Source organism: Zophobas morio, unplaced genomic scaffold (assembly GCF_036711695.1).
Source record: "Zophobas morio isolate AGI-343-1 ecotype UQ-CSIRO unplaced genomic scaffold, CSIRO_AGI_Zmor_V1 ptg000046l, whole genome shotgun sequence".
NCBI lineage: Eukaryota > Metazoa > Arthropoda > Insecta > Coleoptera > Tenebrionidae > Zophobas > Zophobas morio.
The window spans coordinates 2,049,554-2,075,044 of NW_026972151.1; the positions used below are offsets into that span (position 1 = coordinate 2,049,554).

The 25,491-nt window shown below is 34.0% G+C and overlaps 1 protein-coding gene across 2 annotated transcripts in view; it reads left to right on the plus strand.

Annotated features, from left to right (window-relative positions):
• Window positions 1-8,347: 8,347 nt before the first annotated feature.
• The window catches only part of LOC135142418 (titin-like), a 48,809-nt gene continuing 31,665 nt past the window's right edge, over window positions 8,348-25,491 (plus strand). For both annotated transcript variants that reach the window (XM_064074130.1, XM_064074131.1), the window contains exon 1: window positions 8,348-8,607. In XM_064074130.1, the coding sequence (XP_063930200.1) occupies window positions 8,559-8,607 (49 nt within the window). In that variant the 5' untranslated portion in view covers window positions 8,348-8,558. The remainder of the gene's footprint in view (window positions 8,608-25,491) is intronic.

A 25,491-nucleotide genomic window follows, 5' to 3' on the forward strand; every position in this document is an offset into this window, starting at 1 on the left:
TGATTTTGATAACGACCACCTCTATTTCTTTGATGATTTTGGCGTTGTCCCCGATTGCCGTTGCTTGTGTAAAGGGCTGAGTTGTCTTCTTCGTCGTTTTTAATCTCGACCATTCCATTTCTCATTGTTTCCAGCTTTAATAACCGAGGAAGAAGGTTGACCATGGTTTGCTCTTTTTCTGGAAGCATATCAAAAGCCGCTGCTATATGCTGATACTGTTGTGGTAATGTGTACAGTACTTTGGTGATTATTTGTTCATCGGTGGGTTTCTGATTCAGATCTTCCAGCTGTCTCACCAGCTCTTCGATAGCAGCAACATGTTCAGTAATTGTTGCGCCTGGTCGCATTTGATAATTATAAAATTTTTGGTGTAAAATATGAATCGACGTCTTGTTCTTTTGTTCGTAAATAGTCACCAGTCGCGTCCACATTTCAGCTGCAGTCTTCATATTCATTATATGACGCACAACATTCGTTTCTAGAGCGCACGATAACGCAAATTGAGCTTTCTCGTCTTTTCTGTCCCATTCTTCTTGTTCCTTGGACGTACCTCCCGAATCAGGGCGAGCTTTCATACCTTCGACAACGTCTAACAATTCGTGATACCGCAGATAGGCGCGCATTTGAAACTTCCATACTGCAAAATCGTTGCCGTTAAACTTAGCTATCGCGAACTTATCCATTTTCGATGTGTCTGCTACTATTGGCCGCGAAACCGAACTTGAACACTGACCAACTACAAATCGCAACTTCGAATAGGAACTAATCGCTGATATTCCGCTAATTGCACTTTTTCAAAATACTAATTGCACAATACTCGATACGTAATCTGGGCCCATAACCTGTTAATTTATGTGCGTATTTAAAGTGCGAAAAATAAAGGGCCAACGATGTTAACACTAGCGAAGGTATTTATTAACTGACTTAGATATGTACATTATGTGAAAACTAACTTAGTAAAAAAGGTCTCGACATCTGGACGTCGATTTGCCGTGAAACGCCGACAAAGACAAAAGGGTCCAGACTTTCAACCACACAAGTGTCGCACCGGTACTGGGCCAGAGCGTATCTAATTCTGACATATTGCAACAGCGAGGACATGCCTCGGTGATGTAATCAATCTTTAACGTTGCGAAGAAATGCCTCGGTGGTGTAATGATAATAACGATGATAACTGCCTAAGGGAAGAAATTATTTTAACTCCCCGTCTGTTCACGGTATGAATTAGTTAATTTAACTGCCGTAAATGAACTATTAGCAATTTTGTGTGAAGAATTAAGAAGTGTTATAGTGTAACACTTACATATTAGCATCCAGAAACTTATTTACAATTAGACAAACAAAATGAAAGGAGTCCTGACTCATTGAATTTCATGAAAACTCCTAGCAAATGTCTGTTAAATTGTGTTAGCACAAACTTACCGATTAAAACCCTAACCTGAATTCACAAACAATAAAACAAATTTACAGCATGTGTTGGCGTCGGTCTCGAAAATTAACACTTATTCCGATTAAAAAGCCGCAAGAATTATTTGCGCGTATTGGGGAAAACTGTGACGTTGTCGTTACGATTAATTGTCGTTAAACAAAGGTCTCCTCCCTTTTATTAACTACCAAACCAACTAATTAAACTTAGTTAACTTACAGCGTCTTTTTCATCATGCACCCAAACACACCACCAAATCAACAATGATAATAACGCTTTCGCCATGCCGCTAGCTTGTCTACCACTACCGTCCTCTCATAACCACCCCTCTAACTAAAATCCCCCCAGCGAGCTACCAAACACAAGAAAAAGAACTAAACGTGCACAAGGCCTGTGTTTAACGATTTTTTTTATTGATTTTTTTTTCTCAAGTTCAAATGATTCAAATGTGATTTCGCGCCGCTGTTAATTAATTTCAGCTCGAAAATTTGATTCATATTCGGTCACCACAGCAGCAAATCTCGAAAACGCTGATCGTGTACTCGGTGTATCTGCGGTATGACATACTTGAGTTGCTACCCTCAGCCATTAGCTAAGATGACAGCGCTAATAGACTTTAGCACGGCTACGGGATGACGTCTATTTAAACAATAATCTTTAGTGGTGAGTAAAACTACATTTATTAAGAACATGTCTACTCTGGTACAAGTATTACAGTTTTTATGTTGCTACTTGCTACTCTTGTCGGCAACCCGAAACAGGCCACCTCTACAAAAGGAGCCGCCATTCCTTTAAGAGCGACCAAAAGCTGCACTACTGTGATTCATAACGTTCAGGTGATCTGAACAGCCTTTCATCGTGAAATGTGGTGCGAACTTCACACCACACACTGTGGGGAAATTTTGATGTCAGATCCAAAGGGAACGCTCTTTTGAATTACGGTGGCATAATTGTGATGTCTATGTGCACATGTTCAAAACGAGCTGATGGTGGTGAGAATGTACTGCTGGGCAATAGCCTTAAAAATGACTCTCGTTGGCGAAGAGAAGCGCTTTCGAGTAAAGAAGTCGCAAGAGTACTCATACTGATAGCTTGGAGTCAGTACCAACGGGTTATAATGTAATACCTAAGTAAAAACAACCAGGAACTTCAGTTATAAAGTGAGGAACAAAAGAGTGATGCGTGGTTTATATGAACAATTTCACGACTGTTAAATTGTATTAGAACCAGAAACAGTTATTAAACATCTGTGCATTTGAATCATTAGAATGATTTGGTTAACAATGCCTAATCGACTTTTCGCATTAGGGTCCTTGTAAACTTGTAAGCCATGTCGCGTGCCTACAGAATTTCATGAGTTGCCCCAAGCAGACGATCTCTGGCAGTCGTACATACCTGTATAATTTATGGTTTTATTTACGGGTTCGGTTCTTTGACTAAAGTTGTAAAATTTTATTAGTATATATTTAAAGTGATCTTTCAATACAAAGAAGTGGCCGCCAAAAAAAATAAATGAGGAGGCTTCCTTCCTGCACTGCCAACTAGCTGCCAACCCCTGACCAACTACCAACCTAAAAAGTGACATTACCTAATTTTCTAGCTAGGCGGTCTACCCTAACTGAAGATCTACACACATGGTTGCCTAAGTTTGTACGATTTTACAATCTCGTATATTACATTCTCCACCGTAATGTATTCTTGGTTGCATAGAGATATTAATAATAAATGTAATAACATACCTATTACATCGAGATTATGCATTAACCGTGAGATACATGAAGCAGCGGACTTTAGACCCGGCGCCTGCCAAACGCGATAATTGGCATAAATGACCCAAGTTCAACGGTAACAAAACCCAAACGAACCTCCTCATTTTATAACTTGTTGACCCACCAAACCGACAAAATGTATTCAAATTAAGCCAAATGTCACACTTAAATATACATTAAACTGCATGAGCATTTCCATAGCCACAGCCTTGTCAGCCCGCCAAAAATTTTGTTGTTTCCTCGCTCCGTTAACAATCTCCATACTTTTCCACTCCATTGCACAACTCCTCCAAAAGTGAAATCACATCTTCCTTGACATGACTTGCATTTTTTCGCGTCCAGGTATTTATAGTTGGACACCGGGTTGAAGGCAGTTCGTACAAAAATAAATTTCCAAAGGGTGCAGGCATAACACTTTAGAGACACCGCGATGACAGTCTTCGGGCAGACGTATTGACTACCGAAGCATCGGATTTGAAATTTGGATCAACAACATGCCCGGACAGATGAAAATTAGCTTTCATATTAAACAATACGTATAATGAACGGTAAGTTCGTAAAATAAGCAACAAAGTCAATGAAATAAAAGACTCAAGTTTTATGAAAACACTTGCATAAGTAATTCGACTTTTCTGCCAAACTTATGACGTCATAATTACTTTTTAAATAGTAAATCTATTTTGAATACGTATTTTCAAAAACGCTATAAATTAACTAACTATGTCACGCGTACTCTGAACAGGCCAAAAAATTGACGAAGTTCGTACACAAAGATTAGGTATTTAACAGATTTCTTACACGATACAGTCTCAGATGTGTATTTTTTTTACTAGAAATCCAGTCTTGAATGTCATAGGAACAAATCCGATTATCACCTTTTTTATATCTTGACATAGTGAGAATTCTGTAGAATATTAATGAATTTTAGAATGTGTAACTTGTGTGTAACATCAAATATGTACAATTTATTTTTATATTAATGTACTATTTTTTAAAGTATGTAACGGGTGATCAAGAAGTTTTGAGATTGGGGAGGTTAGGGAAATTTTTTTCTTTGCTTTGAATAAACCTGATACATCAATCTTATCAAATTAAAATTCAAATAAGTTTATTTTCACAATATAGAAAGGTTTACACCTGGGAGCAAAAAGCCTTTATGGAGAAGCGTATTTTTGCAATTCACGCTATGAACATCTTCGATTTGTTGACATTGATATTTGTAAGTTTTATCGATTTAATCACAGAAATGAAAAATATTTCGATACCCTATCATAATCACCAAATATTATATTCTGAATTAAAAATGACATATATATTGTGTACTGACATTAAAAGACATATTTCGGAAGGTATCATTAGTTATAACACAAAAAAGTTCATTATATACAAAATATAGAATTCAAATGTCAAACTTTCTCATAACATTTTTATACTTATTTAATTTATAGCAAGCCTGCACAATAAAATTACGTCAACACGAGTACCTTACATGAATTAAATTATGTGTGAGATATTCTACAAAAATTATTTTAGAACATCATAAATCTATTCGCACCACTCTTACTTACGGGAGGTAAAAATGAAAACGACTTTTATTTTTACTTCCCAAGCGTAAGATCTATTTGACGAATGGTTAATTTCATATTTTCTAGACGTTCCATGTATTCTTAGATATGAATGCACGATACGATATGAATGATGTCTCCAGTTTCCGTCTGTTTGTCATTTGTCGTCCTCCTGTTGGAGATGCAAGTGATGTAACTGGACACATAATCCCCGAAACCACTAAACCGATCGCTGTCGAATTTTGGGCATACCTACTATTCGTATTATTTTTTACCTTATTAGACATTTAAAACAAATTCAAAACTGTAAAAAAAATGTATGTACAGTCGATGCCGTTAGAAAGTTGCATTTTGGCGCATTATTTGAAAATTTAAAAATTCATTTAGCCTAATTTAGGTTCTATATCAAATTGGACAATATCACTGTCACTTTTGACAATACAGTGTCGTACGTCATTTTGCATAATGCCACTGTTAACAATTTGGATTTTGCCGAACCACCGGGAAGCATTGGTACAAAGTATTTCAAGACGTTATCGATTCAGCTGGTACTACATACAATAAAATATTAACGTTTGTTGAAGTAAAATTTTCTACTTTACGACATTGTTTTCCGTGACATTTGAAGTGACATTTTAGAAACTTCACTTCCGTAGCAGTTCACAAAAACATGTCAAAGTGTAGTATTTTTCAAAGGCCGCAACTTTACTTAGGAAATACAAAATCGGCCGAAATCTTATAACCGCTTTAAAATTATCCTTATCAGAGACACAAAAGTTCAGTCAACCAATTGCTTTGAAATTTTGATAACGTCATTTCTAATGTTTACAAAATACATGCCATTTAAAATGTGTAATATAATGTGCATATTTACGACTGTGCTTCAAGGACAAGAAAAGTGCTGTCTAAATGACGATTGCCTCGACTTATTATTATTATTGTACTTATTGTCAAACTCAGTGTTAGAAATTAGAATATCTATTAGTAATTTTTGTGGAGCCATGATTACAATGTATTTTTCATTGTTAAAAATACTCTTATCGTTATTTACGTTACAAGTGGGATAAAAGCATTATTACCTCGAATGTGAAATTTGCTCACAATGAGGCACTAACCGAGTTGTGTAATCACACGAGCATGATAATTAAAGTCCAACGTCTATGCAATTTGTATAATGAGTTTTATGAATGTGACAACTAAATCCTTTTGAATCTGCACGAACTGAATGAGGTAATTAAAAACAACTCAGACTAAGTAACTTGCGCATATTTTTGCATGCTTTTGGATTTTTGACGATATTTATTTTGTTATTATTAATAACACTGAAGGGCAAGTAATTGGCTGATACTCCTATATTACCTAAAAACTAAAAACTGTATTTTTATGCGGAAGGATTTTATAAATGAGTTCATTTTAATTTTAATGAAGAAATATAAATGCGTTTTAAAAACTAGTTAATTAATTAACCTGCGAGCTGAATTGGCTGAAGCTGATCACGTGGTCCAAGACCAGGTTCACACAAGCACTTAATCACCCCATTAATATAATCACGCGAACAAATTCAACCAATCAGAGTCTCAGGTTCACGGGTTCACATTAGATTTTAATTCGAATTAAACATTTAAATTTTTTTAATTCACGTACCTGTAAGACCGTTACTGCGTCATGATGTCATGAATTTTGAATTAAATTATAAATTATTACTCGACACAATTGTAGATCTTTAAATTGAATTTTATGGACCCCCAACGTTGATTCGTTTTACAACCCTGTCGTCAATTCTATTGTACAGGTAAAGAGCCTGTCAGGAGAAAGCCGATGTTTTCTGTGCCTGAGTTCGCCACGCTCTTCAGCTGTACAATAAAATTGACAACAGGGTTGTAAAACGAATTAGCTTTGGGAGTCCATAAAATTCTTATAATTCTAGACAAACTTTAGATCGGTTTAAAGAAAATATTTCGAAAATTTATGAAAACGTGGATAACTGTATATTATCCATTGAAGTAAGATGACAGGAGGGAGTATATCTATAATTTACAATGTTGCCTGCTGCACAGGACCAGAGGCGGTGCAGTTTGGTTTAAAATGCGTTCATAGGGAGTAAACATGTCTTACTTATATAAAAACAAAAATATTTGTAGCAACATAAAAGCACAAGTAAATTTTACTGCTATTGCTTTTACATTCTATCCTACTAAATTATGTTTGTGATTTATACCCAGTACCCGGCTAACGCTTTTCAGGACACCACTGAAACAGTCAGTTATAAATTCTAAGAGGAAGAGGCGAATGTGAAAGTCTGTACCTATGATCGGCTATTGCTATTGAATGAGGGATACGGATAATCCCCTACCTATTATCTGCCCTGACCAAGCTTCTTACTGAGAAGTACGCGGGGGGTTAATACTAATGAAAGAATAAATATCTTTGTCAACAAGCGCTGACTCATTTCTCAAATATTTTCAAATCCGACATTAGCAGGTACAGCAACGTACCCGATCCCCTTGGGGTACTGAAACCCGAAACGTTATGTTCCAGACCAGTCCATAAAATTCATGTATTTCTAGCACAACTTTACAAGCAGACGCATCCGCCATATTGAATCTCAGAATTTTTGTAAGAAATCTGAAATTTAGTAACAATCCAGTTAATTATTCCGAGTACGAAAAATTCATTTTAATAGACAATAATAATTTCAATTTAAAATATGTACCTGCAAAAAAAAAACATCAAACAAGTATTTTTCGTCTATTCTGGCGAGAATAGTAAACTACTGACTGACACCTGCGGGTTTTTTTATTCAACTTCAAGATCAACAGTTATACTAAAAGAAATGCTGACCGAATTATAGGTATGGTCCTTAAATGAAAACAAATTAAATCTAATACAATTCTAAATTTGTGTGCGTTTACTGATAAAAATAAAGCAAATTTTTAATGTTGGAATCAGCTTCAACAGTTGCAAAATCTTGAGGTTATATTGATTTTTAGCCTTTTTGGTCATCTAGATAAATAAATTATCACAACAAAATGCTAATTTTTAAAACTTCCTCATGTTTGCGCTCATTATACTGTTCACTGTTTTAGACTGACGTCGTCATATTAAATTCGACACCATTAATAGTTCAAATTGCACCTTAAATTTAAATATAAAGTAAAAGAGAACTGCATCTCTAGAGATAAAAAGTGCTATGACTTTAATTATGCAGAACTGTTACGCATGGATGTATTGCTACATGTACTTGTTATAATATTATATTACAATGTAACAGCGACCCTAGGTATTGAATGTACCCGGGTCCGGGACCTGCACGATACGCCACTGTGTTTATGCATGTGTAAATACTTAAATAATAGGAAGATTAACAAAAATGCATTTTTTCCATCGTGTTGTGTCTACTTGAGAATGATTTCTGTTAACCACGAACGCTAGGGTCTCGTGACATTTAAGCGAACCTCCCAAGCTCATCAGCGCGGTGTCCGTAACGTCTTATATTAAAAACTATCGGTCCGCGCCACGCAAAGATCCGCCCTCCGACCGTCCCCGAGAATTTCCGATCGAACACAAAATAGTGGCAGTAGCGGCGCTCCGGCGCAGAGCCACAGTGGGTATGCAGACAATTTAGTCGATAACGTGCGCGCCTTCCAGTTATGTAATACCACTGGTGACAGCATGCTGTAGCGGTCGGGGCCTCGAGGTGATGTGATTTGAGCCGAGTGTACACGCGGGGACAAAACAGTGAGTGCTGTGCACGGATGTTGGATTAAAGTGGTCGAAACAGGTTGACCTGCACGAAAAATGGGAAAGAAGGGTCGCAGGACCAGGTGGCGCACTTTGACTATCACGGGTAAGATGAGATCCGACCTTTGACATTTAGGGGGTGATTTCCCGATCAGGTGAGTTCAAGGTCATCGTCGCGATCCACAGGGCTATTCTGGGCTGTCACGTGTGCGGAACAAACGACGGCATCCATCAAAAGTGACAAGACCAACGCGGGGATGTCACGTGGTGGGGGGATGGAAGCCGGCCAAGTCGTTTGGACGGGAGAACACATCCCGCTGATTTATCGCATGTTACGCCACTGGTGAAAAAATAAGTGTGGCTATTTGTGCCAGACTGTACCGGGGCGACTTATCGATGTCGTGGGGTGGTTTAAATTAAATTAGATTTGTACTGGGGGCGGGAAGGGTGAACCACACCCCGGATAAGAGATGTTTGCGAAAGATTAAAAACTGGGATGAAACGTATTGATCTGGACACCTGAGATGGGTTAGTGGAGTAGAGGGGTAGATGACCTTTGCGAATATACGAAGGGATGATTTCCTTATCAGGACCGGCTTTAGATTGGTGGCGACCCTGAGACAGCAAAAAATTGGCGCCCGAGCATGTTTTTTTAAAGTATTGATTTTTGTTGTTCAGAATTTCATTGGAGCCGTCTGGGTGCTCTATTTATCGTCGTCTGAAGCCGGCTCTGACCCGATATCCCTATCCCTATATGCACTATATTATCATAACTGTCAAATATAAGTGGAGGGATCCTAAGCCGAAAAGTCAAGCATGCTTGACCTACTAAAAACTAAAATTTGTTAATAATTATCTCTCTTTAAGTATGTTTTGTAATTACTGTGATTACGATAAAACGTTTCGCATTGTTACGCAATCTATTTACTCAGGCCAGTGGCGTACAGGGGTCAAACTCCTCCTGAATCGTTACACACAAAATGAAAAATTGCACTCCCTGTCGTAATTCCATTACGAAACATCTCTAAAAATCACAAGATTTCGTCGTCTTATCTCTTATCAGTTTACCGACCGTTATAAATTTAACTTTTTAAAATACTGTAAATAAGAATCGGGTCTAAAGTACGTCTCGTTTTTAAGCTGGCACTATTGATAAGTGTATTTTCGTTTAGTTTTTCTATTTTCGCGGTTCTATTTTTTGTGTCATTAAGAAAGCTTCATTCTTATTTTTGTTAATCGGTTGTTTGTAATGCCATCAAGATGTTTGGAAACAATGTAAAAGCCAGGCCGTTTCTCAAATCGGATTGGCTGATTTCGTATGACTTTTAGTTGACGTCCAATTCAGCGTTGAGAGATTGAAATTGTAGTGATATTGACATACTTTAATTTTGTTTATTCGGAAGCTCTTGGCGTGTTTGCACTTAACTGATTTATCGTCGTAATAAATATAGTACAAAAATTATCTATAGTATTATTACCTATACTTGAACTATAAACCGCGATGAACACTTAAACTTCTAAAATTTATTTTTAATTGTTTTCATGATGTAGCAAGAGTATTGTGTGGTGTATTTCCATTTGTGGTAGGTTTAATTATTTTTTATTGTTATAACTAAACAATTAATAATAAAATAAGGCACCATGGAGAGCAAAATAGCAGAACAATGCACTAATAAATTAGCAGAAAATTCCATTAACTACGTTGATGAAAATGGGCGAGCTGTATATTTAACGTTCCACTGAAATAAAGGATAATTTTATTGTGTACATATCATACTTAAAAAAATAACGAAATGAATTAATTTATTAATAACATTTCGGTGGTGAATCATATATCGGATACCTGAAGTTAATTACGTATTCGACTGTCATTAAATGTTGACAGATCTATTGCTTTTTAAAGTAATACAGTATATATAATAAAGCCAATGAACTTTTTTTGCTTCTTGCTCGTGAACTTGGATTCTTTAGTCAATTGAATACTTATGCTGAGTAACGAATTTTTTTGCAAATTTGCTAACAAGTCAAGGTTAATGCTAATGTGCATCGATACAGAAATATGGACCTTGAAATCGTATGCAAATTAGAAGAAGTAAGAGGGAAAACTTGCATAACAATGAAGTTCTGAGGAACAAAATGCCGGGGAATTCAGTGTATGAAAGTGAATCAGATAACAAGAAAGAAACAATTAAAATGAAAATTAAGAACCAACCTAGGGATAAATCTTAAGTGAAGCACATCTCTTTCAAAGAAATGGAATCTTAAGTTAAATGACTGACAGGAAAATAAGTTATAAGAAAGTACATATTTGAAAAACAAGAAAAAGAAATTAGTCGAGTTGTGAGGAACACTAGTAGAAAGCTTATTTAAAAAACTGTAAACGAAAACTAATTTAACTGTCATAAAAAATGAGGAACCAAAAATAAAAATAAATACAACATACAAAAATCACGCACAGAAAGATTACCAAGGAAAACAATTAATCTTAACAAAGAAATTTGAAAAATGAGATAAGAAAGAAATACCTAGGAAAGGAGAAATTGACACAAAACAGAGTGCCAACGGGAAAATATAATATAACCAAGTCGAAATCAAGACAAGCAAGGATGCCTCGGTGGCGTTTTGTAGGCTGAGACAAAAAGGAATAATCACACAGGAGAAAAGAATTACACTCAACAAAGAAGAAAAAGAAAATAAAACACACAGGGCTGAAACAGAATTTAAAAATATCTCCCTAATATGAAAAGATAAACTCGGAAAAAGTTGAAAAAAGCGCGAAAAGAAATGTAGCAATGCAAGAAACACTCATTATTTTAATTCTATACATATTTTATAAATCTAAGAATCCACAAGTAGATATCAGCGAATAAGAAATTCAATTGAAATTTCTGTTAGTTTAAAAATTTCGTGAATAAAATAGGTAGCTGATTGGCTGCTTATCGCTGAGTTGTTTTTTGTTATACAGGAGCTTAATGAACTCCTAATTTTCTTTAATTTGCTGCTAATTATGCTCGTAACATCGTAAAATTTTTATGTTGTGATTTTCACGCTCTACGAGAAAAATTTTATAGGCATTATCAAAATAAACACACGTTCGTGAAATTATTTTTAAATATTTCGTAATAATTGCAGACAGACTTCTCGGAATAAGCAAAACCAGGGAACAACATTTTTCAAAAGAGAACATCTTCATAAAGTGGGAAACCTTTTTGATTAGTAAAAATTGGTCTAAAGAGTTTAGACAGTACTTCCCTCGCTGTCGGAAACTTGACGACTGCATGCCTATTGTGTTTTTTTTCTCATTACATTTTTGTAGTGGGAATTTAAAAAAAAATTGCGCGGAATCAAGTGAACGCATAAAACAAATGCAGGTCTGTAATGTTAAAGTCGATGTAAATAAGCGTGCTACCCTTATGTTTCAACCGAGTTTTTCCTTTAACAAATTTTGTGTCTACCAAATTGGGTTGGTTGGGGTGTAATACTAATAATAAGTGTTGCCTTTAATTTAATCAATAAAATAAATTGACTTCATTAATTTTTTTGAACCACCTCTTAAGAAAATCTAAAAAATATGAATGGAATGATAAATCACAAGTACAAACTCATCATATTTTTTGCATTTTAGATAGGATTTATTCAGCAAAATTTAAGGGTGACGTCATCAATTTTTTTAGGAGGGATGAACAAATACATTTTGAACAAAAGTTTACCATGCTTATAATAACTTTAAAATATTCCCAAGATTTCAAAGCATTCGGTTTTGTAATTCCTGATTAAATCGATAAAATAAATTCACGCCTTCATTAATTTTTTTGAGTCACCCTGCATATGCAAATCCAAAAATATGAATGGAATGATAAATCACAAGTACAGACTCATCATATTTTGTACATTTTAGATACGATTTATTCGGAAAACTTTTGAGCTGACGTCATCAGTTTTTTGTAGAAGATAACCAAATATATTTTGACTAAAAATTTATTATGCTCTTTATAACCTTAAAACATCTGCAAGATTTCAAAGCATTCGGTTTTGTAGTTCCTGATTAAATCAATAAAATAAATTTACGCATTCATTAATTTTTTTGAGTCACTCTGTATATGCAAATCCAAAAAATATGAATGGAGTGATAAATGACAAGTACAGGCTCATCATATTTTGTACATTTTAGATATGATTTATTCGGCAAACTTTCGAGCTGACGTCATCAAGTTTTTGGAGGGGATAAGCAAATATATTTTGACTAAACATTTATTATGCTCTTTATGACCTTAAAATATCTGCAAGATTTCAGAGCATTCGGTTTTGTAGTTCCTGATTAAATCAATAAAATATATTTACGCATTCATTAATTTTTTTGAGTCACCCTGTATATGCAAATCCAAAAAATATTAATGGAGTGATAGTTCACAAGTACAGACTCATCATATTTTGTACATTTTAGATATGATTTATTCCACAAACTTTTGAGCTGACGTCATCAAGTTTTTGGAGGGGATAAGCAAATATTTTTTGACTAAAGATTTATGATGCTCTTTATAGCCTTAAAACATCTGCAACATTTCAAAGCATTCTGGTTAGCAGATTAAAAATTAAATTTCAAAATGTTGTTTTATAATTTTGATTTTTTTTCCAAAAATCTGGACGTTTCGGGTGAAAAGTCGATTCAGAGTTGTAAACTACATGTGTAGGACTATGTTATTTTATACAATTGAAAACCCATTTACTATGTACAATTTTGAAGTGACGTCATCGCTTTAGTGGTGGGGATGATTCGACAAATTTTGATTAGCGTTTTACCATCTACATGATATTCTTAATATAAGTACAAAATTTCACAACAATCGGTCGAGTACTTTCGGAGATTATCTGTCTAATAAAAATCCGTGACAACAGACGGACAGACGGACAGACGGACGGACAGACGGACAGACGGACAGACGGACAGACAGACGGAAATGGGAGACCTATTTCTTCGTCTTCTAGGGGTCATGAAAGATCGAGAAAACGTAAAAGTAGAGAGTCGGCCGACGGACTCGATTACAATACTTCCTTTGCTTACGCTCGGGAAGTAAAAATACAATTTTTGATCAATATTTACCAAGATTACCTTCATTTTTTCGAGATAACATGCGAGATGATCAAAAAGAAGTGCAAATCATGTCATTAAAAAAACCCAAATTTTCAAGTGTTTTTCTTTAAATTATATATCATACAAAAGCTCTTTTGACAAAGAATATATAATTGAATTGCGTTTGACAACGAAAAATTGAAGTCGACGGCGGAATACTTGATTCTATTTTTGTATACCGCTCAACTTGTTATTAAATTTAGATTTTACGGCATTCTGCAGTCTCGACTAATAGGGGACGAGCCCAGGAAACACAATTTGAGCCAATGGGAATATTGTTTATGCATAATATAAAATATGTAATATGATTGCCAAAATTTAGTAAATATTTTCAGTTTATCCTTTATCCATATAAAGTTCACAGTAAAATTCAGAGTTAAAACGTTTAAATGAAGAAATAATGTTTGTCGAGTGAAATAAATTTGGTTATTATAATCCCACGGTGTTCTACTTTTTACTTCTCGCGCATAAACTAAGGAAGTATTGTATGCGCGCATGTTCAGAAAAATATTGGATTGAGTTGGTTTTAATAATAAAATTATAAAAGGTTTAATTAAATGTTCCACAATTCTGGGAATACGAAACTGTATCAATAACTGGACCATTTAAATTTACAAAAATAAATTTTCTGAAAGAAATAAAAAAATGATAACACATCAAGCTGGAATCAAATATTCACTCAATAACGATTTTGATGTATTTTCTGATGCAATTATTTTATCAAACTATGTCTTGGTTTATTCCTCAAAAATCAAGACCGGAGAAAACATCTCATTTTGACCCTCAACCTTCGGACGCCAATCTTGACGGCTTACTTTGAACTAAGCCGAATCTTTATCGTGTTTATTTTGTTCACATTTTTTCCACAACTATGCTGACTCACTTCCCTCTATATGTTCGAGAGCGCATTTCTTATTAATCGCATCTCAAATAGAATCTACACGATAAGCCTCGAACCTTAAGTTGTCAAAAGATAATCGAAAAGTAAAGTCAATACTTATGTCACTGTAATCTGCAGTAGCAAAAAAGCAAGATAACCAGTTTTAAATTCTTTGAGGATTGTTACGTAAAACCAAAAACGGCTACTTCCGCTCAGAAGCTCCGAACTTTTGTTACTACGGCTGCGGACAGAGCGAAATTTTTCCACTTAAAATAAAAACCTTACGGTCGTTTCCGTTACGTTAAGGACGATACTATTGTATTATTCGTGCCGTAATAACTATAATTATGTGTAATGAAACGGCAAACAAAGCCTTTACGCAAACATGAATGGTTATGGATATTTTATGGCATGGATTCGTGAAATTGGCCGTAAATAATACTGGAAAGCCAATTAGGTACTGGGAAAAATCAAGCATAAGGAATCGCCGGGCGGTTGTGCCTTCAGATTAAAATTAAATTTTGTCGGTTCAATTTTTACATAACGACTTTTATTTAGTTTGTTCGAAATGTCGACTATTTTTACGTGGAGCATCATGAACTAGAAAATATGTATTTTGAAACGAGAAATTTGCCACACAACGCTTGATATATTAAGAGATTTGTTATTGTCTTGTTCGTAATTTTATCTGTTTATTTAGTGCTGGTTCTTGTCTAGGTTACAATGGCGTCAAATATAGCACCTATTAATACCTGTAACATTAAAAACGTTTTTGACATAAAAAACGATGAAAAATTCAACAAGCAGCTGTTGGTTTTTATTTTGATAGTAAGAACATGCGCGAGGAATCTATTCAAACAAAAAATAATAATAAGGCTAATAAAAGCTTAAACTCAGTGGAGGCGTTATAAGAGAGCGTCTAAAAATACATCGTACTTGTTCAAGTCTATCACGTTTCCTGCTTTTGCTTTACAGAATTTCAAGTGTGGTTTTTATTTTTTCTTTCCAAAAATTCTATATTAAAAAGTACCAAAAATAGTCTTGATCAAAGGTATGGGGTCACTGATCCAGATTTGTTAGCACTGGCGATAATAGTGGTTCTTGCAATTCCATTATGCAATAATGTATTTTTCGAATTTTACTTTTTTTTTTGTTGTTGATTTTTTTTATGAAACTGATAATTTAGAACAGTTTGACACTATTAAATTAACAACCAAAACAAAATGAACTGACCAAAAAATCTTCTTACTCATATTTCTGTGGTTAAGTCCCATTCGTTTAGTTCTAAATTTAATGCCGTGGTCGTTTACAGAGTTACGTAGTTACAATGTAACTCTGATTATAAATATCTCCCTTCTTCATAATGAACTCCACACATTCCAAAATGATTCTAAAAATTCCCAGTAAATCAGTAAATAGCTAACACAAGTTACTCTTTCAAACAACATAGTGTTTTCGAAAAATACTAACCAATATTAAGCCTTCGAACTTAAATCTTCCCTAATTTTTTAAGTTATCGGAAGCAGTTTTGGGTTGCAATTGAATCAGTAGCAGATTTCACGTTTCCGTCTGTCAATTGTCTGTGTGCCAATTTTTACTATACAGATAATCTGCCAAACTGCTGGACCGATTTTTGTCAAATTTTATATGTAAATTAGAAATATAGTGTAGATGAACAACGCTAATCAAAATTTGGCTAATTTTTGCAGCAACAATTTGATGGCGTCATCTCAAAGATTTCTACATTAAAGTTATTTAAATGTTATGCAGTGATAGACTGCTATACTTGTGGTGTATGAACCTGCATTGAGTTTTAATCACAATTATTTTACAATATTTCTTAATATTCACTCCATGTTTCACATAACTGATATACACACCTCTAGTTCGAAACTCTATCTAGTTCTAGCTAAATAACTTTAGACATTTTTTTTATTTATCTAGGAAACTGAACTTGTTAAATTGTTGAAATATAAAAACTGAGAAATGTGATGAAAAACGTTAAATTTGTGTTGGTAGTTTATAATCATAACTATAAGCTGCGATATAAATATGTAATATCGGTAACTGACAATTCCTTCAACACAATTCGAAACCGCAAGTCACAAATAACATGTAATTGTGTGGTTTTGTGCTTCCCAAGAGATGTATTCTGTTAAAATTATGAATACCTACTTTGCAGTGCTCGTAGGCACGAAATTGTTTCATTTGGTTTTATCACGACAGACAACATTTTCTAATTAAAAATTGATTGATACTGAACGTAGGGCATGTTTCCAAAAAAAAAAACATTGTAGGAAAGTATCGATGTTTCCACCCCTCGGTCTGACAACGAATGAAAAACTCATCAGAATTATGCTTGGGATGAATATGAATGGGGCTTAATTTTTGGCTTGTTTTTTTCTTGATATATGTACATAGGTATTCATTGAACAACACGATACTCAAAAACATGTTTTTTATTTCTTTTAGAGAAATAAAGATTTTACAATTAAACTCCGCCCCTCGGCTTACGACGAATAAAAAAAAATCATCAGAATTGAGATAGGGCGGGTGGGCAGTGCTTATATTTTGCCTTTTTGCAAAATCGATATTTCTTTATACAAATTTTCCATTTTAAACATGTTGTAAGTTTCATATTGTGAAAAAAAATCTACACATATTAAAACAAATAGACAAAATGTAAGCCCACCCACCCGCCCTATCTCAATTGTGATGATTTTTTTATTTGCGGTGAAACAAGAGGGCGGAGCTTAACTGCAAAATAGTTATTTCTTTACAAGAAATTAAAACCATGTTTTTGAGAACATCGTGTTGTTCAAAGAATATTATGTATATTGTATATTAAGAAAAAAAAGTCAAAATATGAACCCCGCCCACCCACCCCATCTCAATTCTGATGATTTTTTTATTCTTAGATACTTAAAACACGTTTAAAATGGTAAATTTTTGGGAATATGGATTTTCCTGTATAGTACTGAAATTTTACCGCAAACCATACCTTAAAAAGTAATACGGGAGCTATTACCCTTAAAACAATAGTTGAGAGCCCAGATATTATTTAAAATTTGGAAAAATTACGAACAGCCTTGAAAAAAATTGTATAGATACATATACATTTCGAAATACATACATATTTTAAAAATTATTGTAGTAGGGGGCTAAATTTACTGATTTCTAAAAAAATCCCGCACGTGTGTAAACCCCACAAAAAATGACCAATCAAAACGCTAAAAACAATCTTGAGACTGCCGGTCCGTTATCATCGAAAATTTACAAAATTATGAATAGCGTTGAAAAATTCGTATACATGACACATTTCGAAATGGTTTAAAAATTATTGTAGTACAGAACCAAAGTTCCACTTTGTGCCAACAATCAAAATTTAAAACTACTGACACCTAAAAAAATCCTACACGTGTATAGACCCCACAAAAAGTCGCCAATCAAAACACTAAAAACACCACTTAAATCACATCGTATTTACACAAAAAATCCATTTATAAAACCAAAGTGCCCAAAAATAGATTCGCAAGCTCTGATCAAAACTAAACAATTTTAGCGAAAACCACATGCTTCGACATCACGCGTCCAGCCGGTCTAAATCCGTCAACCACGTGAGTATTCACTCTTCACACTTTTTTTACTCATTCCGCACTCCCGTGACTGTTATTTCTGTCTGAGCGACGATCGTTGCGTCATCTATCCAAGAAAACAGTGACCGGAAACGCTCAGAATCGGAAAGATCGACTTTTCAAGGCCACGATCTGACAGCTGACACCTGTCACTCATGTCTGGAAAATCAAGGTCGGCGATTACCACACGGCACGTGCGAGCTAAAAATACGCAAGTGCATTGAAGCCAAGAAAGTCACGTTTGTTTCGAAAATTGAAAATGGTGGAAGGGGGGCTGTTTATATTGGATATTGTCATGACAATTCGGGTAGTCGGATTCGAAGTGATGGGTATTCGAGATGGAGGGAAAAGATGGTAAGACTACATTAAGTTGCGTAATGTGCGATAATACACGTGATGTTTTACGTACGAGTACGCAGTGTTCAAGGTTGCGTTTTATTGTTTTTATCGTTTTGTCATTTGACACGGTTTAAAATAATTATCGTTAGACGTAAAGGCGCCGGTTTATTTTTAGCGCGGTTTGTCCGTTGATTACGTTTTTTAAGAGTACGGTGATTAACAAAAGATGGCGCTTTGCGTCTTGCAAAGTAGATACCTAACTAAATTTTGACAGGTGTGTAAATGAAAATGATATAATTACGAGAAACTTTATCATTGTGTTGTCCTGAAAATAATAAATTTAAATTTGGAAACACACTAATAGTGTTTTCATTGTTAATTAAAAACTACAAATAAGCCCATAACTTAAAATAATGTTGTATTTACTGTAGTTTATTGCGGTAGTTCTTATCGCGCGATTTTATTTATTGCTACAGTTTACCTAAATTCTTTTGTTTGATATATTTATGTTTTATTATCTGACACGTATTTGGGGCCTACGTTTTGTAATAATTCTTCATTGTTTTGTAATGTGTCGAAATTGACACACTAATAAATATTTATGGCTTTATGCGTTTTTTTCAATTTCATCAACAGTTAAATTGAGCTTGGGCGGATGAAAGAGGCTAAATGAAAATGTTGCCCGAGGGTGTATTTTATTTTTGCAGGGTTATTTTTGTTCGCGGTATTTTCCGTAATATTCGCTTGGAAAATTCAATACTTCATTTCAAGCAAACAGTGTATTATTATCCATAAATATAGCAACCGTGAGACACGAAAGTGGAATCAATAGGGTGCATATATTGGTTACAAAATTATTTAATATCATGCTATATACGTAATATAACATTGTGGTTTTCTTATATACATACATTTAATTTAACAGGGAATAGTTGGTTTGACGTATACCGAGTTGTATAAAAGACACGACATTCTATAAAATACACGATATAACGAAGAAATAAATTGTGCAATAAAAAGATGGAGCGCACTGTATGAAAGTAAAAACATATATAACGGTATATAGCGAAGAAACGAAGCAGGAAAATTGCATGGCATGAAATAGTGTTGGAAATTTGTGAACTGATGTACATGCGAATGAGGAAATAAGCAATTATAACAGAAAAGTTTAATTAAAACTGGCACATGATCATTATAGTACCTTGTAGAGGAGGAAAAACGTATTGGAGATTTGCCTAGGTGAATATTCTATTGTATTCTTATACCTTTAACGACATCCTAAAGGTGCATGCCAAATTATATTCTAATGCATGCTTATTATTACAGTTGATTGTCATAGGTAAGGGGGTTATATTGTTGATTTCACAATTGAGAAAGGTAAATTATGGACTGACAAGGATAAAGGAAATGCAGGCAATTAATTACTGGTATTACGGAACTTGAAGAAATAAGATTTTATTTATTTAGAGAATAAATTCCGGATTTACCAGTGTGTGTGGATGTTTCCTGGAAGAGTTGAACACGTAGATCATTCTTTTTCTTCTGCATAACTCGTAAGACCGTTTCCCCAATCCCATATGTATGTCAGCATTCCTTAATTTTAGTAGTCATCTTTGAAATAGGAAAAATTGAGTAGAAATAGAATCAATTAATATGGTTTTTAAATAATTCTGAAAAAACTGCAGAAACCATCTCAATAAACGCCATTTTTAAAAGAATGTATTTAAAGAACAGTGGTTAAAAGGAGCAAAACAAAATGTAAAATTACATGTAATTGAAAAAACAAAAGGAAGTGGTCAGAAATTGAATAGGAAAATAGAAACATTTTCAAAATTATTTCATTAAAAACTAAAATAGAGATTAAAGGTGAAGAAAAATGTGAACACCATGACAAGATGTAAAAGATGAAAAAGAAATATATTTATTGCTAAAAGAAAGTAATATCCAAATACAATAGAACAATCGCTCGTTTAACATTGAAATGGAGAAATAAAATATTATATTGAAAAAGCAGCAGGAATTATTTTAGTAAGAATGCAGAGAAATAAGTGTAAAGATTGTACATAATTATATGAATTTTATGGACTCCCAAAGTTAATTTTACATATTACTGAACACCCTGAAAATGTGTAAAAAGTAATTAAAAACGAAAAAGGATATAGAAAGCTAGCATGTCCCACCAGAAATGTGCCTAATATATATATTCCGTATTTCATTATTTTGAGTTAAATATTTCTCTGATAATGTGTATGTGAATTCAAATTTATTTCGCATTTGTTTGCTTACAACCACTGCTATCCTGAAACTTTCTTCTTCCCCCACCTGCATGCCATAAAAGCTGCCTTTTGTTCGCCCTTCACAATAATTCTGGTCCTTCCAAGTATTTCGAATACCTTCCAAGAACCCTCTCATACAACCCGCCTTAACGGTTTTCTACCGAACTGTCCTTTCGAATTAAAATTAAAAAGTTTTACACCCTTTCATCATCAGCTGTACCGAAAACTTCAAATATTCTCTATACTCGCAATTGTTGTTTCAATCACCTGATCGCCCACAACACAAAAAAAAGTGGTCGGAGGTTGTTTCGACAGAAGTTCCCTCGCACCTGAAGCACAAATTTCATATTGCGATTTTTATTTTTTCAATGAGAACCTTTGTAAGTTGAAATGTAATGTTAAAGTAAATTTAAAGAAGCGTGCTACACGTATATTTCAAATGAGTTTTTACTTTTCAAAATTTTGTGATGACGTCATCAATATTTCTGCAAGCACACGTATATCAATTTGGATTGGTGGAGTGGAAAACTAATAGTAACAGTGTTGTATTCCCAAATTTTCTAGGAAAATGAAGTGAACTGTTCCCAATTTCATCATAAAAAAAATTGACTCATTCATTAATTTTTTTGAGCCGCCTGTATAAGCAAATCTAAGAAATAAGAAGACAATGGTAAATCACAAGTAAAAACCCATCATATTTTGCACATTTTAGCTAGAATTTATTCGGCAAAATTTTGAGATGACGTAATAAATTTTTTGTGGTTGATAAACACACACATTTTGATTAACAATTGAATGTACCACGCTTACAATAACTTTAAAACGTGTTCACTGTTTCAGTTTTGCAATTCTTGATTTATCCAATCAAATAAATTGACCGATTCATTAATTTTTTTGAGTTACCCTGTATAAGCAGATCAAAAAATATGAATGCAATAATAAGATAGGAATTTCAGCAAAATTTTAAATTCATCAACTTTTTGCGGGAGATAAACAGATACATTTTGATTACGAATTTACCATGCTTACAATAACTTCAAAACGTCTGCAAGTTTTCAAAGCATTCGGTTTTGCAGATTCAAAATTAAATTGCAAAATGTTATATAATTGTGATTATTTTCCAAAAATCTGGACGTAAAAACTCAACACGGACCCATGAACTATACTTGTAGGACTATGTTATTATACAATGTAAAACCATTTACTATGTACAATTTTGTGGTGACGTCATCACATTATTGGTGGGGATGATTAAACAAAGTTTGGTTAGCGTTTTACCATCTACATGATATTCGTAATACACATAAAATCAGTACTTGTGGTTTATAAATTTTTTACTCTGAACATCCAGGGTTTTGAAAAAAAATCAACATCCTATAATTTTACTTTGGAACTGTAAAGACGAATGTTCTGCAATCATTTTAAGGTTATCGTAAGCCTGGTAAATCGTTAATCAAAATTTATATGTTTATTCGTTATCATAAAAAAAACAAAATTCCCAAAATGAAATTTTATAGTTTTTTTAAAAAGCTGGATATGTTGTATAGTCCTGGAACTGTAGTTGGCAGACCCAACTTTGAAAGCCGCCCACAGGATTACTATAAAAGTATGAATTTCTGTCAAATGTTGTTTATTATCCTTCTATTTATGATAAACACCTGCACAGGAGCGTGCGGAAGATGAGTCAAGCGAAAGCAAGATCCGTATTTGTCTACAAGAATTTACCATTTTAAACATGTTTTAAGTTTATTGTTCTGAAAAGACGATTATGTATATTAAGAAAAAAGGCAAAATATAAGCCCCGCCCACCCACCCTATCTCAATTGCAGTTAAGCTCCGGCCCCGTTGGTTCACGGCGAACAACAAAAATCATCACAATTGAGACAAGGCGCGTGGGCGGGCTTACATTTTGCCTCTTTGTTTTATATGTGTGGATTTCTTTTCACAACATGAAACTTAAAACATGTTTAAAATGGAAAATTTGTATAAGGAAATATCGATTTTGCAATTGGGCTCCGTCCCATAATGGCAAAATCGATATTTCCTTGCAAAAATGTACCATGTTCTAAGTTTCTTGTTGGGAAAAGATGATTATGTATATTGACAAAAAAAAGGCAACATATAAGCTCCGCCCACCCGCCCTATCTCAATTCTGATGATTTTTTTATTCGTCGTAAGCCGAAGGGCGGACCTTAATTCTAAAATCTTTATTTTTTTACGAAAAGTTACCATATGAAATATATTTTTAAGTAATCGTGTTATACGAAGAAAACTAAATGTATTAATTCAAAAAGAAAACCAAAAGAGAATCCCCAGCCATCCGTCTCGATCTCAATCGTGATGAATTTTTCGTTCATTGTCAGACCGAGGGGTGGAGCGTAATTGCAAAATCCTTATTTCTCTACAAGAAATAAAAACATGTTTTTGAGTATCGTGTTGTTCAAAGAATACTAAGTATATTAAGAAAAAAACAATCCTAAAATTAAGCCCCACCCATATCCATCTCAAGCTTAATTGTGATGAATTTTTCATTCGCTGTCAGACCGAGACCAATTTTTTAATTTTTTGATGAAGAAAGTTTTTGGTTTAATTTGTAAAATTAAACAGGCCACAGGTAGAAAAGCATGGCACACTGCATATCTCAAACAACATTTTGAGAATTGTTTTTTTTGAAGAAACAAATTTTGGTTAGCGTTTTACTGCCGACAAGACAACGTTATAGCATATCTGAAATTTCAAAGTATTCAAACCGGTAACTTCGAGGATTATTAACTATCTGTCCAATGAAATCATAACGAAAAAATTGGTGGAAGGTTATTTCGACAAAATTTTCCTCGCCCCTAAAGTGCATACCCGAAAAAATATGAAATTACTTCAGTGGTAGTACTTCCTTTAGCTTACGCTAGAATGCAAATCTTTGAAAACAACAACAATTAAAAAGATTCATTTGTCGTATTTGATGTTGATAATAAAATCTGCAGGAAATATTAAATACCTCTTAATCAGTCATTTTCAATACCAAAAATAAAACTATCGTACTTCATCACCAACCCGTTATCAAATAAACACATAAAAATAATAAATTTCTATTGGTTATCAAAGCTGCCATGTGTCATAAATTAATATTTTATAGTCCGTTATTGCCGTTTTGATTTATTGCATAAATATTGTATGAAATAATTCATAAAACTCTTACTTTAAATACATTTTTAAGCAATAAATAAATAAAATACTTACACATACGGTTTTTAAGCATATTTACCTTTTTACTTAAAAGATCTCTACATTTGCGAAAACTAAACTGTGAAAATAACGCTTTTAGACGTCAAGTAAAAGAGCTGGGATGAGGTTACATACTTCTAGCGATTTCAGCCATTTCCTGAAAGGAAATGACTCTCGAAGAAACTATTTAGGCTTTACGTTGATTTACAGACCTGCTAATGCACGCTAAAATGAAAACCCCGCTTTGGAAACACAAGTTTCAGATTTCTCTGTTAAGGCTAGATTTAAATAAGCTGCAAACGCGTTATCAAGATTACACATATGTTAAATTAAAGTCTTGTAAGGTGTTCTCGTACAGAATGACGTGTTTTTTCAGCATTTATTTATTACATTTGATATTCTTCCCATGCATTTGGGACAATTTATGACAGTTAAACTATCAATTAGGAATATTTGTGTATTAGCAACATAATGTTAATAATATAAATGAGTAGGTAACGAATCATTAAAATGTGGTCAGAATTTAATGTCCCAAAGTTTGAAATTTCGAGTTTAGTTAAAATTTCCAAAAATTCAGACGTTGAACCTGTGACAAAAGTTTCAATCCCGCTTATCTACAGTAGGTTGAAACACCAGTCCTGTTACATATAACTGTTTACACCTCTAATCATAAATCCCAACATCCATATTTACCAAAGACACCACACTGTTTACACACTCATTGATATAATTTACAAGTCAGGTAGTCATTCTATCCTATCATCACTCAACAATCCAAACTATTGTGAATTAGCGGAAGACACATTACATCACGTTACAACAATACGTTTATTCTACATTACATAACACTACAATAAAAGAAAACGTCCCACTCTTTCACAACCAGATTCTTCAAAACCTTCCGTTCCTATTATCTCGATGTTGAAATTGGCAAACGTTATTACTTATCCGATAACAAACATAAACATTTAGATCTTGTTTAACGAGTGATAGTTAAATTGACATGCCATGTATATAGATACCAGACGCATTAAAATTCGCATCAGGTTGCGGTTTTTTCCGCACCCTTTGAATCCAAAATAATTTTTCAGTCAATAACCCATTCTTAGGACCGTGCCAACAGCAACACCGTGCGTCACAATGTTTAAATAATGACTTGAACTTCGCACTCTTATCAGATTCGCTGCAAATAGGAGCGTATTCCCGGAAGCACCGCTTTGTTGAATTATTTAAGAAGATATGTACTGTGTAGATGGCGCCAGCGTCGATCAATCACGAACCCATAGAACCTACTTAAGTATTAAACGCGCTTCCGTTGATTGCATTCGTAAGTTGGCAGAGTTATACGAAATAACACGGAATATTTTTTATTTAAATCAATTTGACGTGAATGGGCATAAATAACCAGGGTTGCCAACATGAATCTCAAATAAAAAGAGTAGCGACGTACCATTCCAGGAGAATTCCATTGGAGATGAGAAACACGAACTTGACGATGTAGACCAGA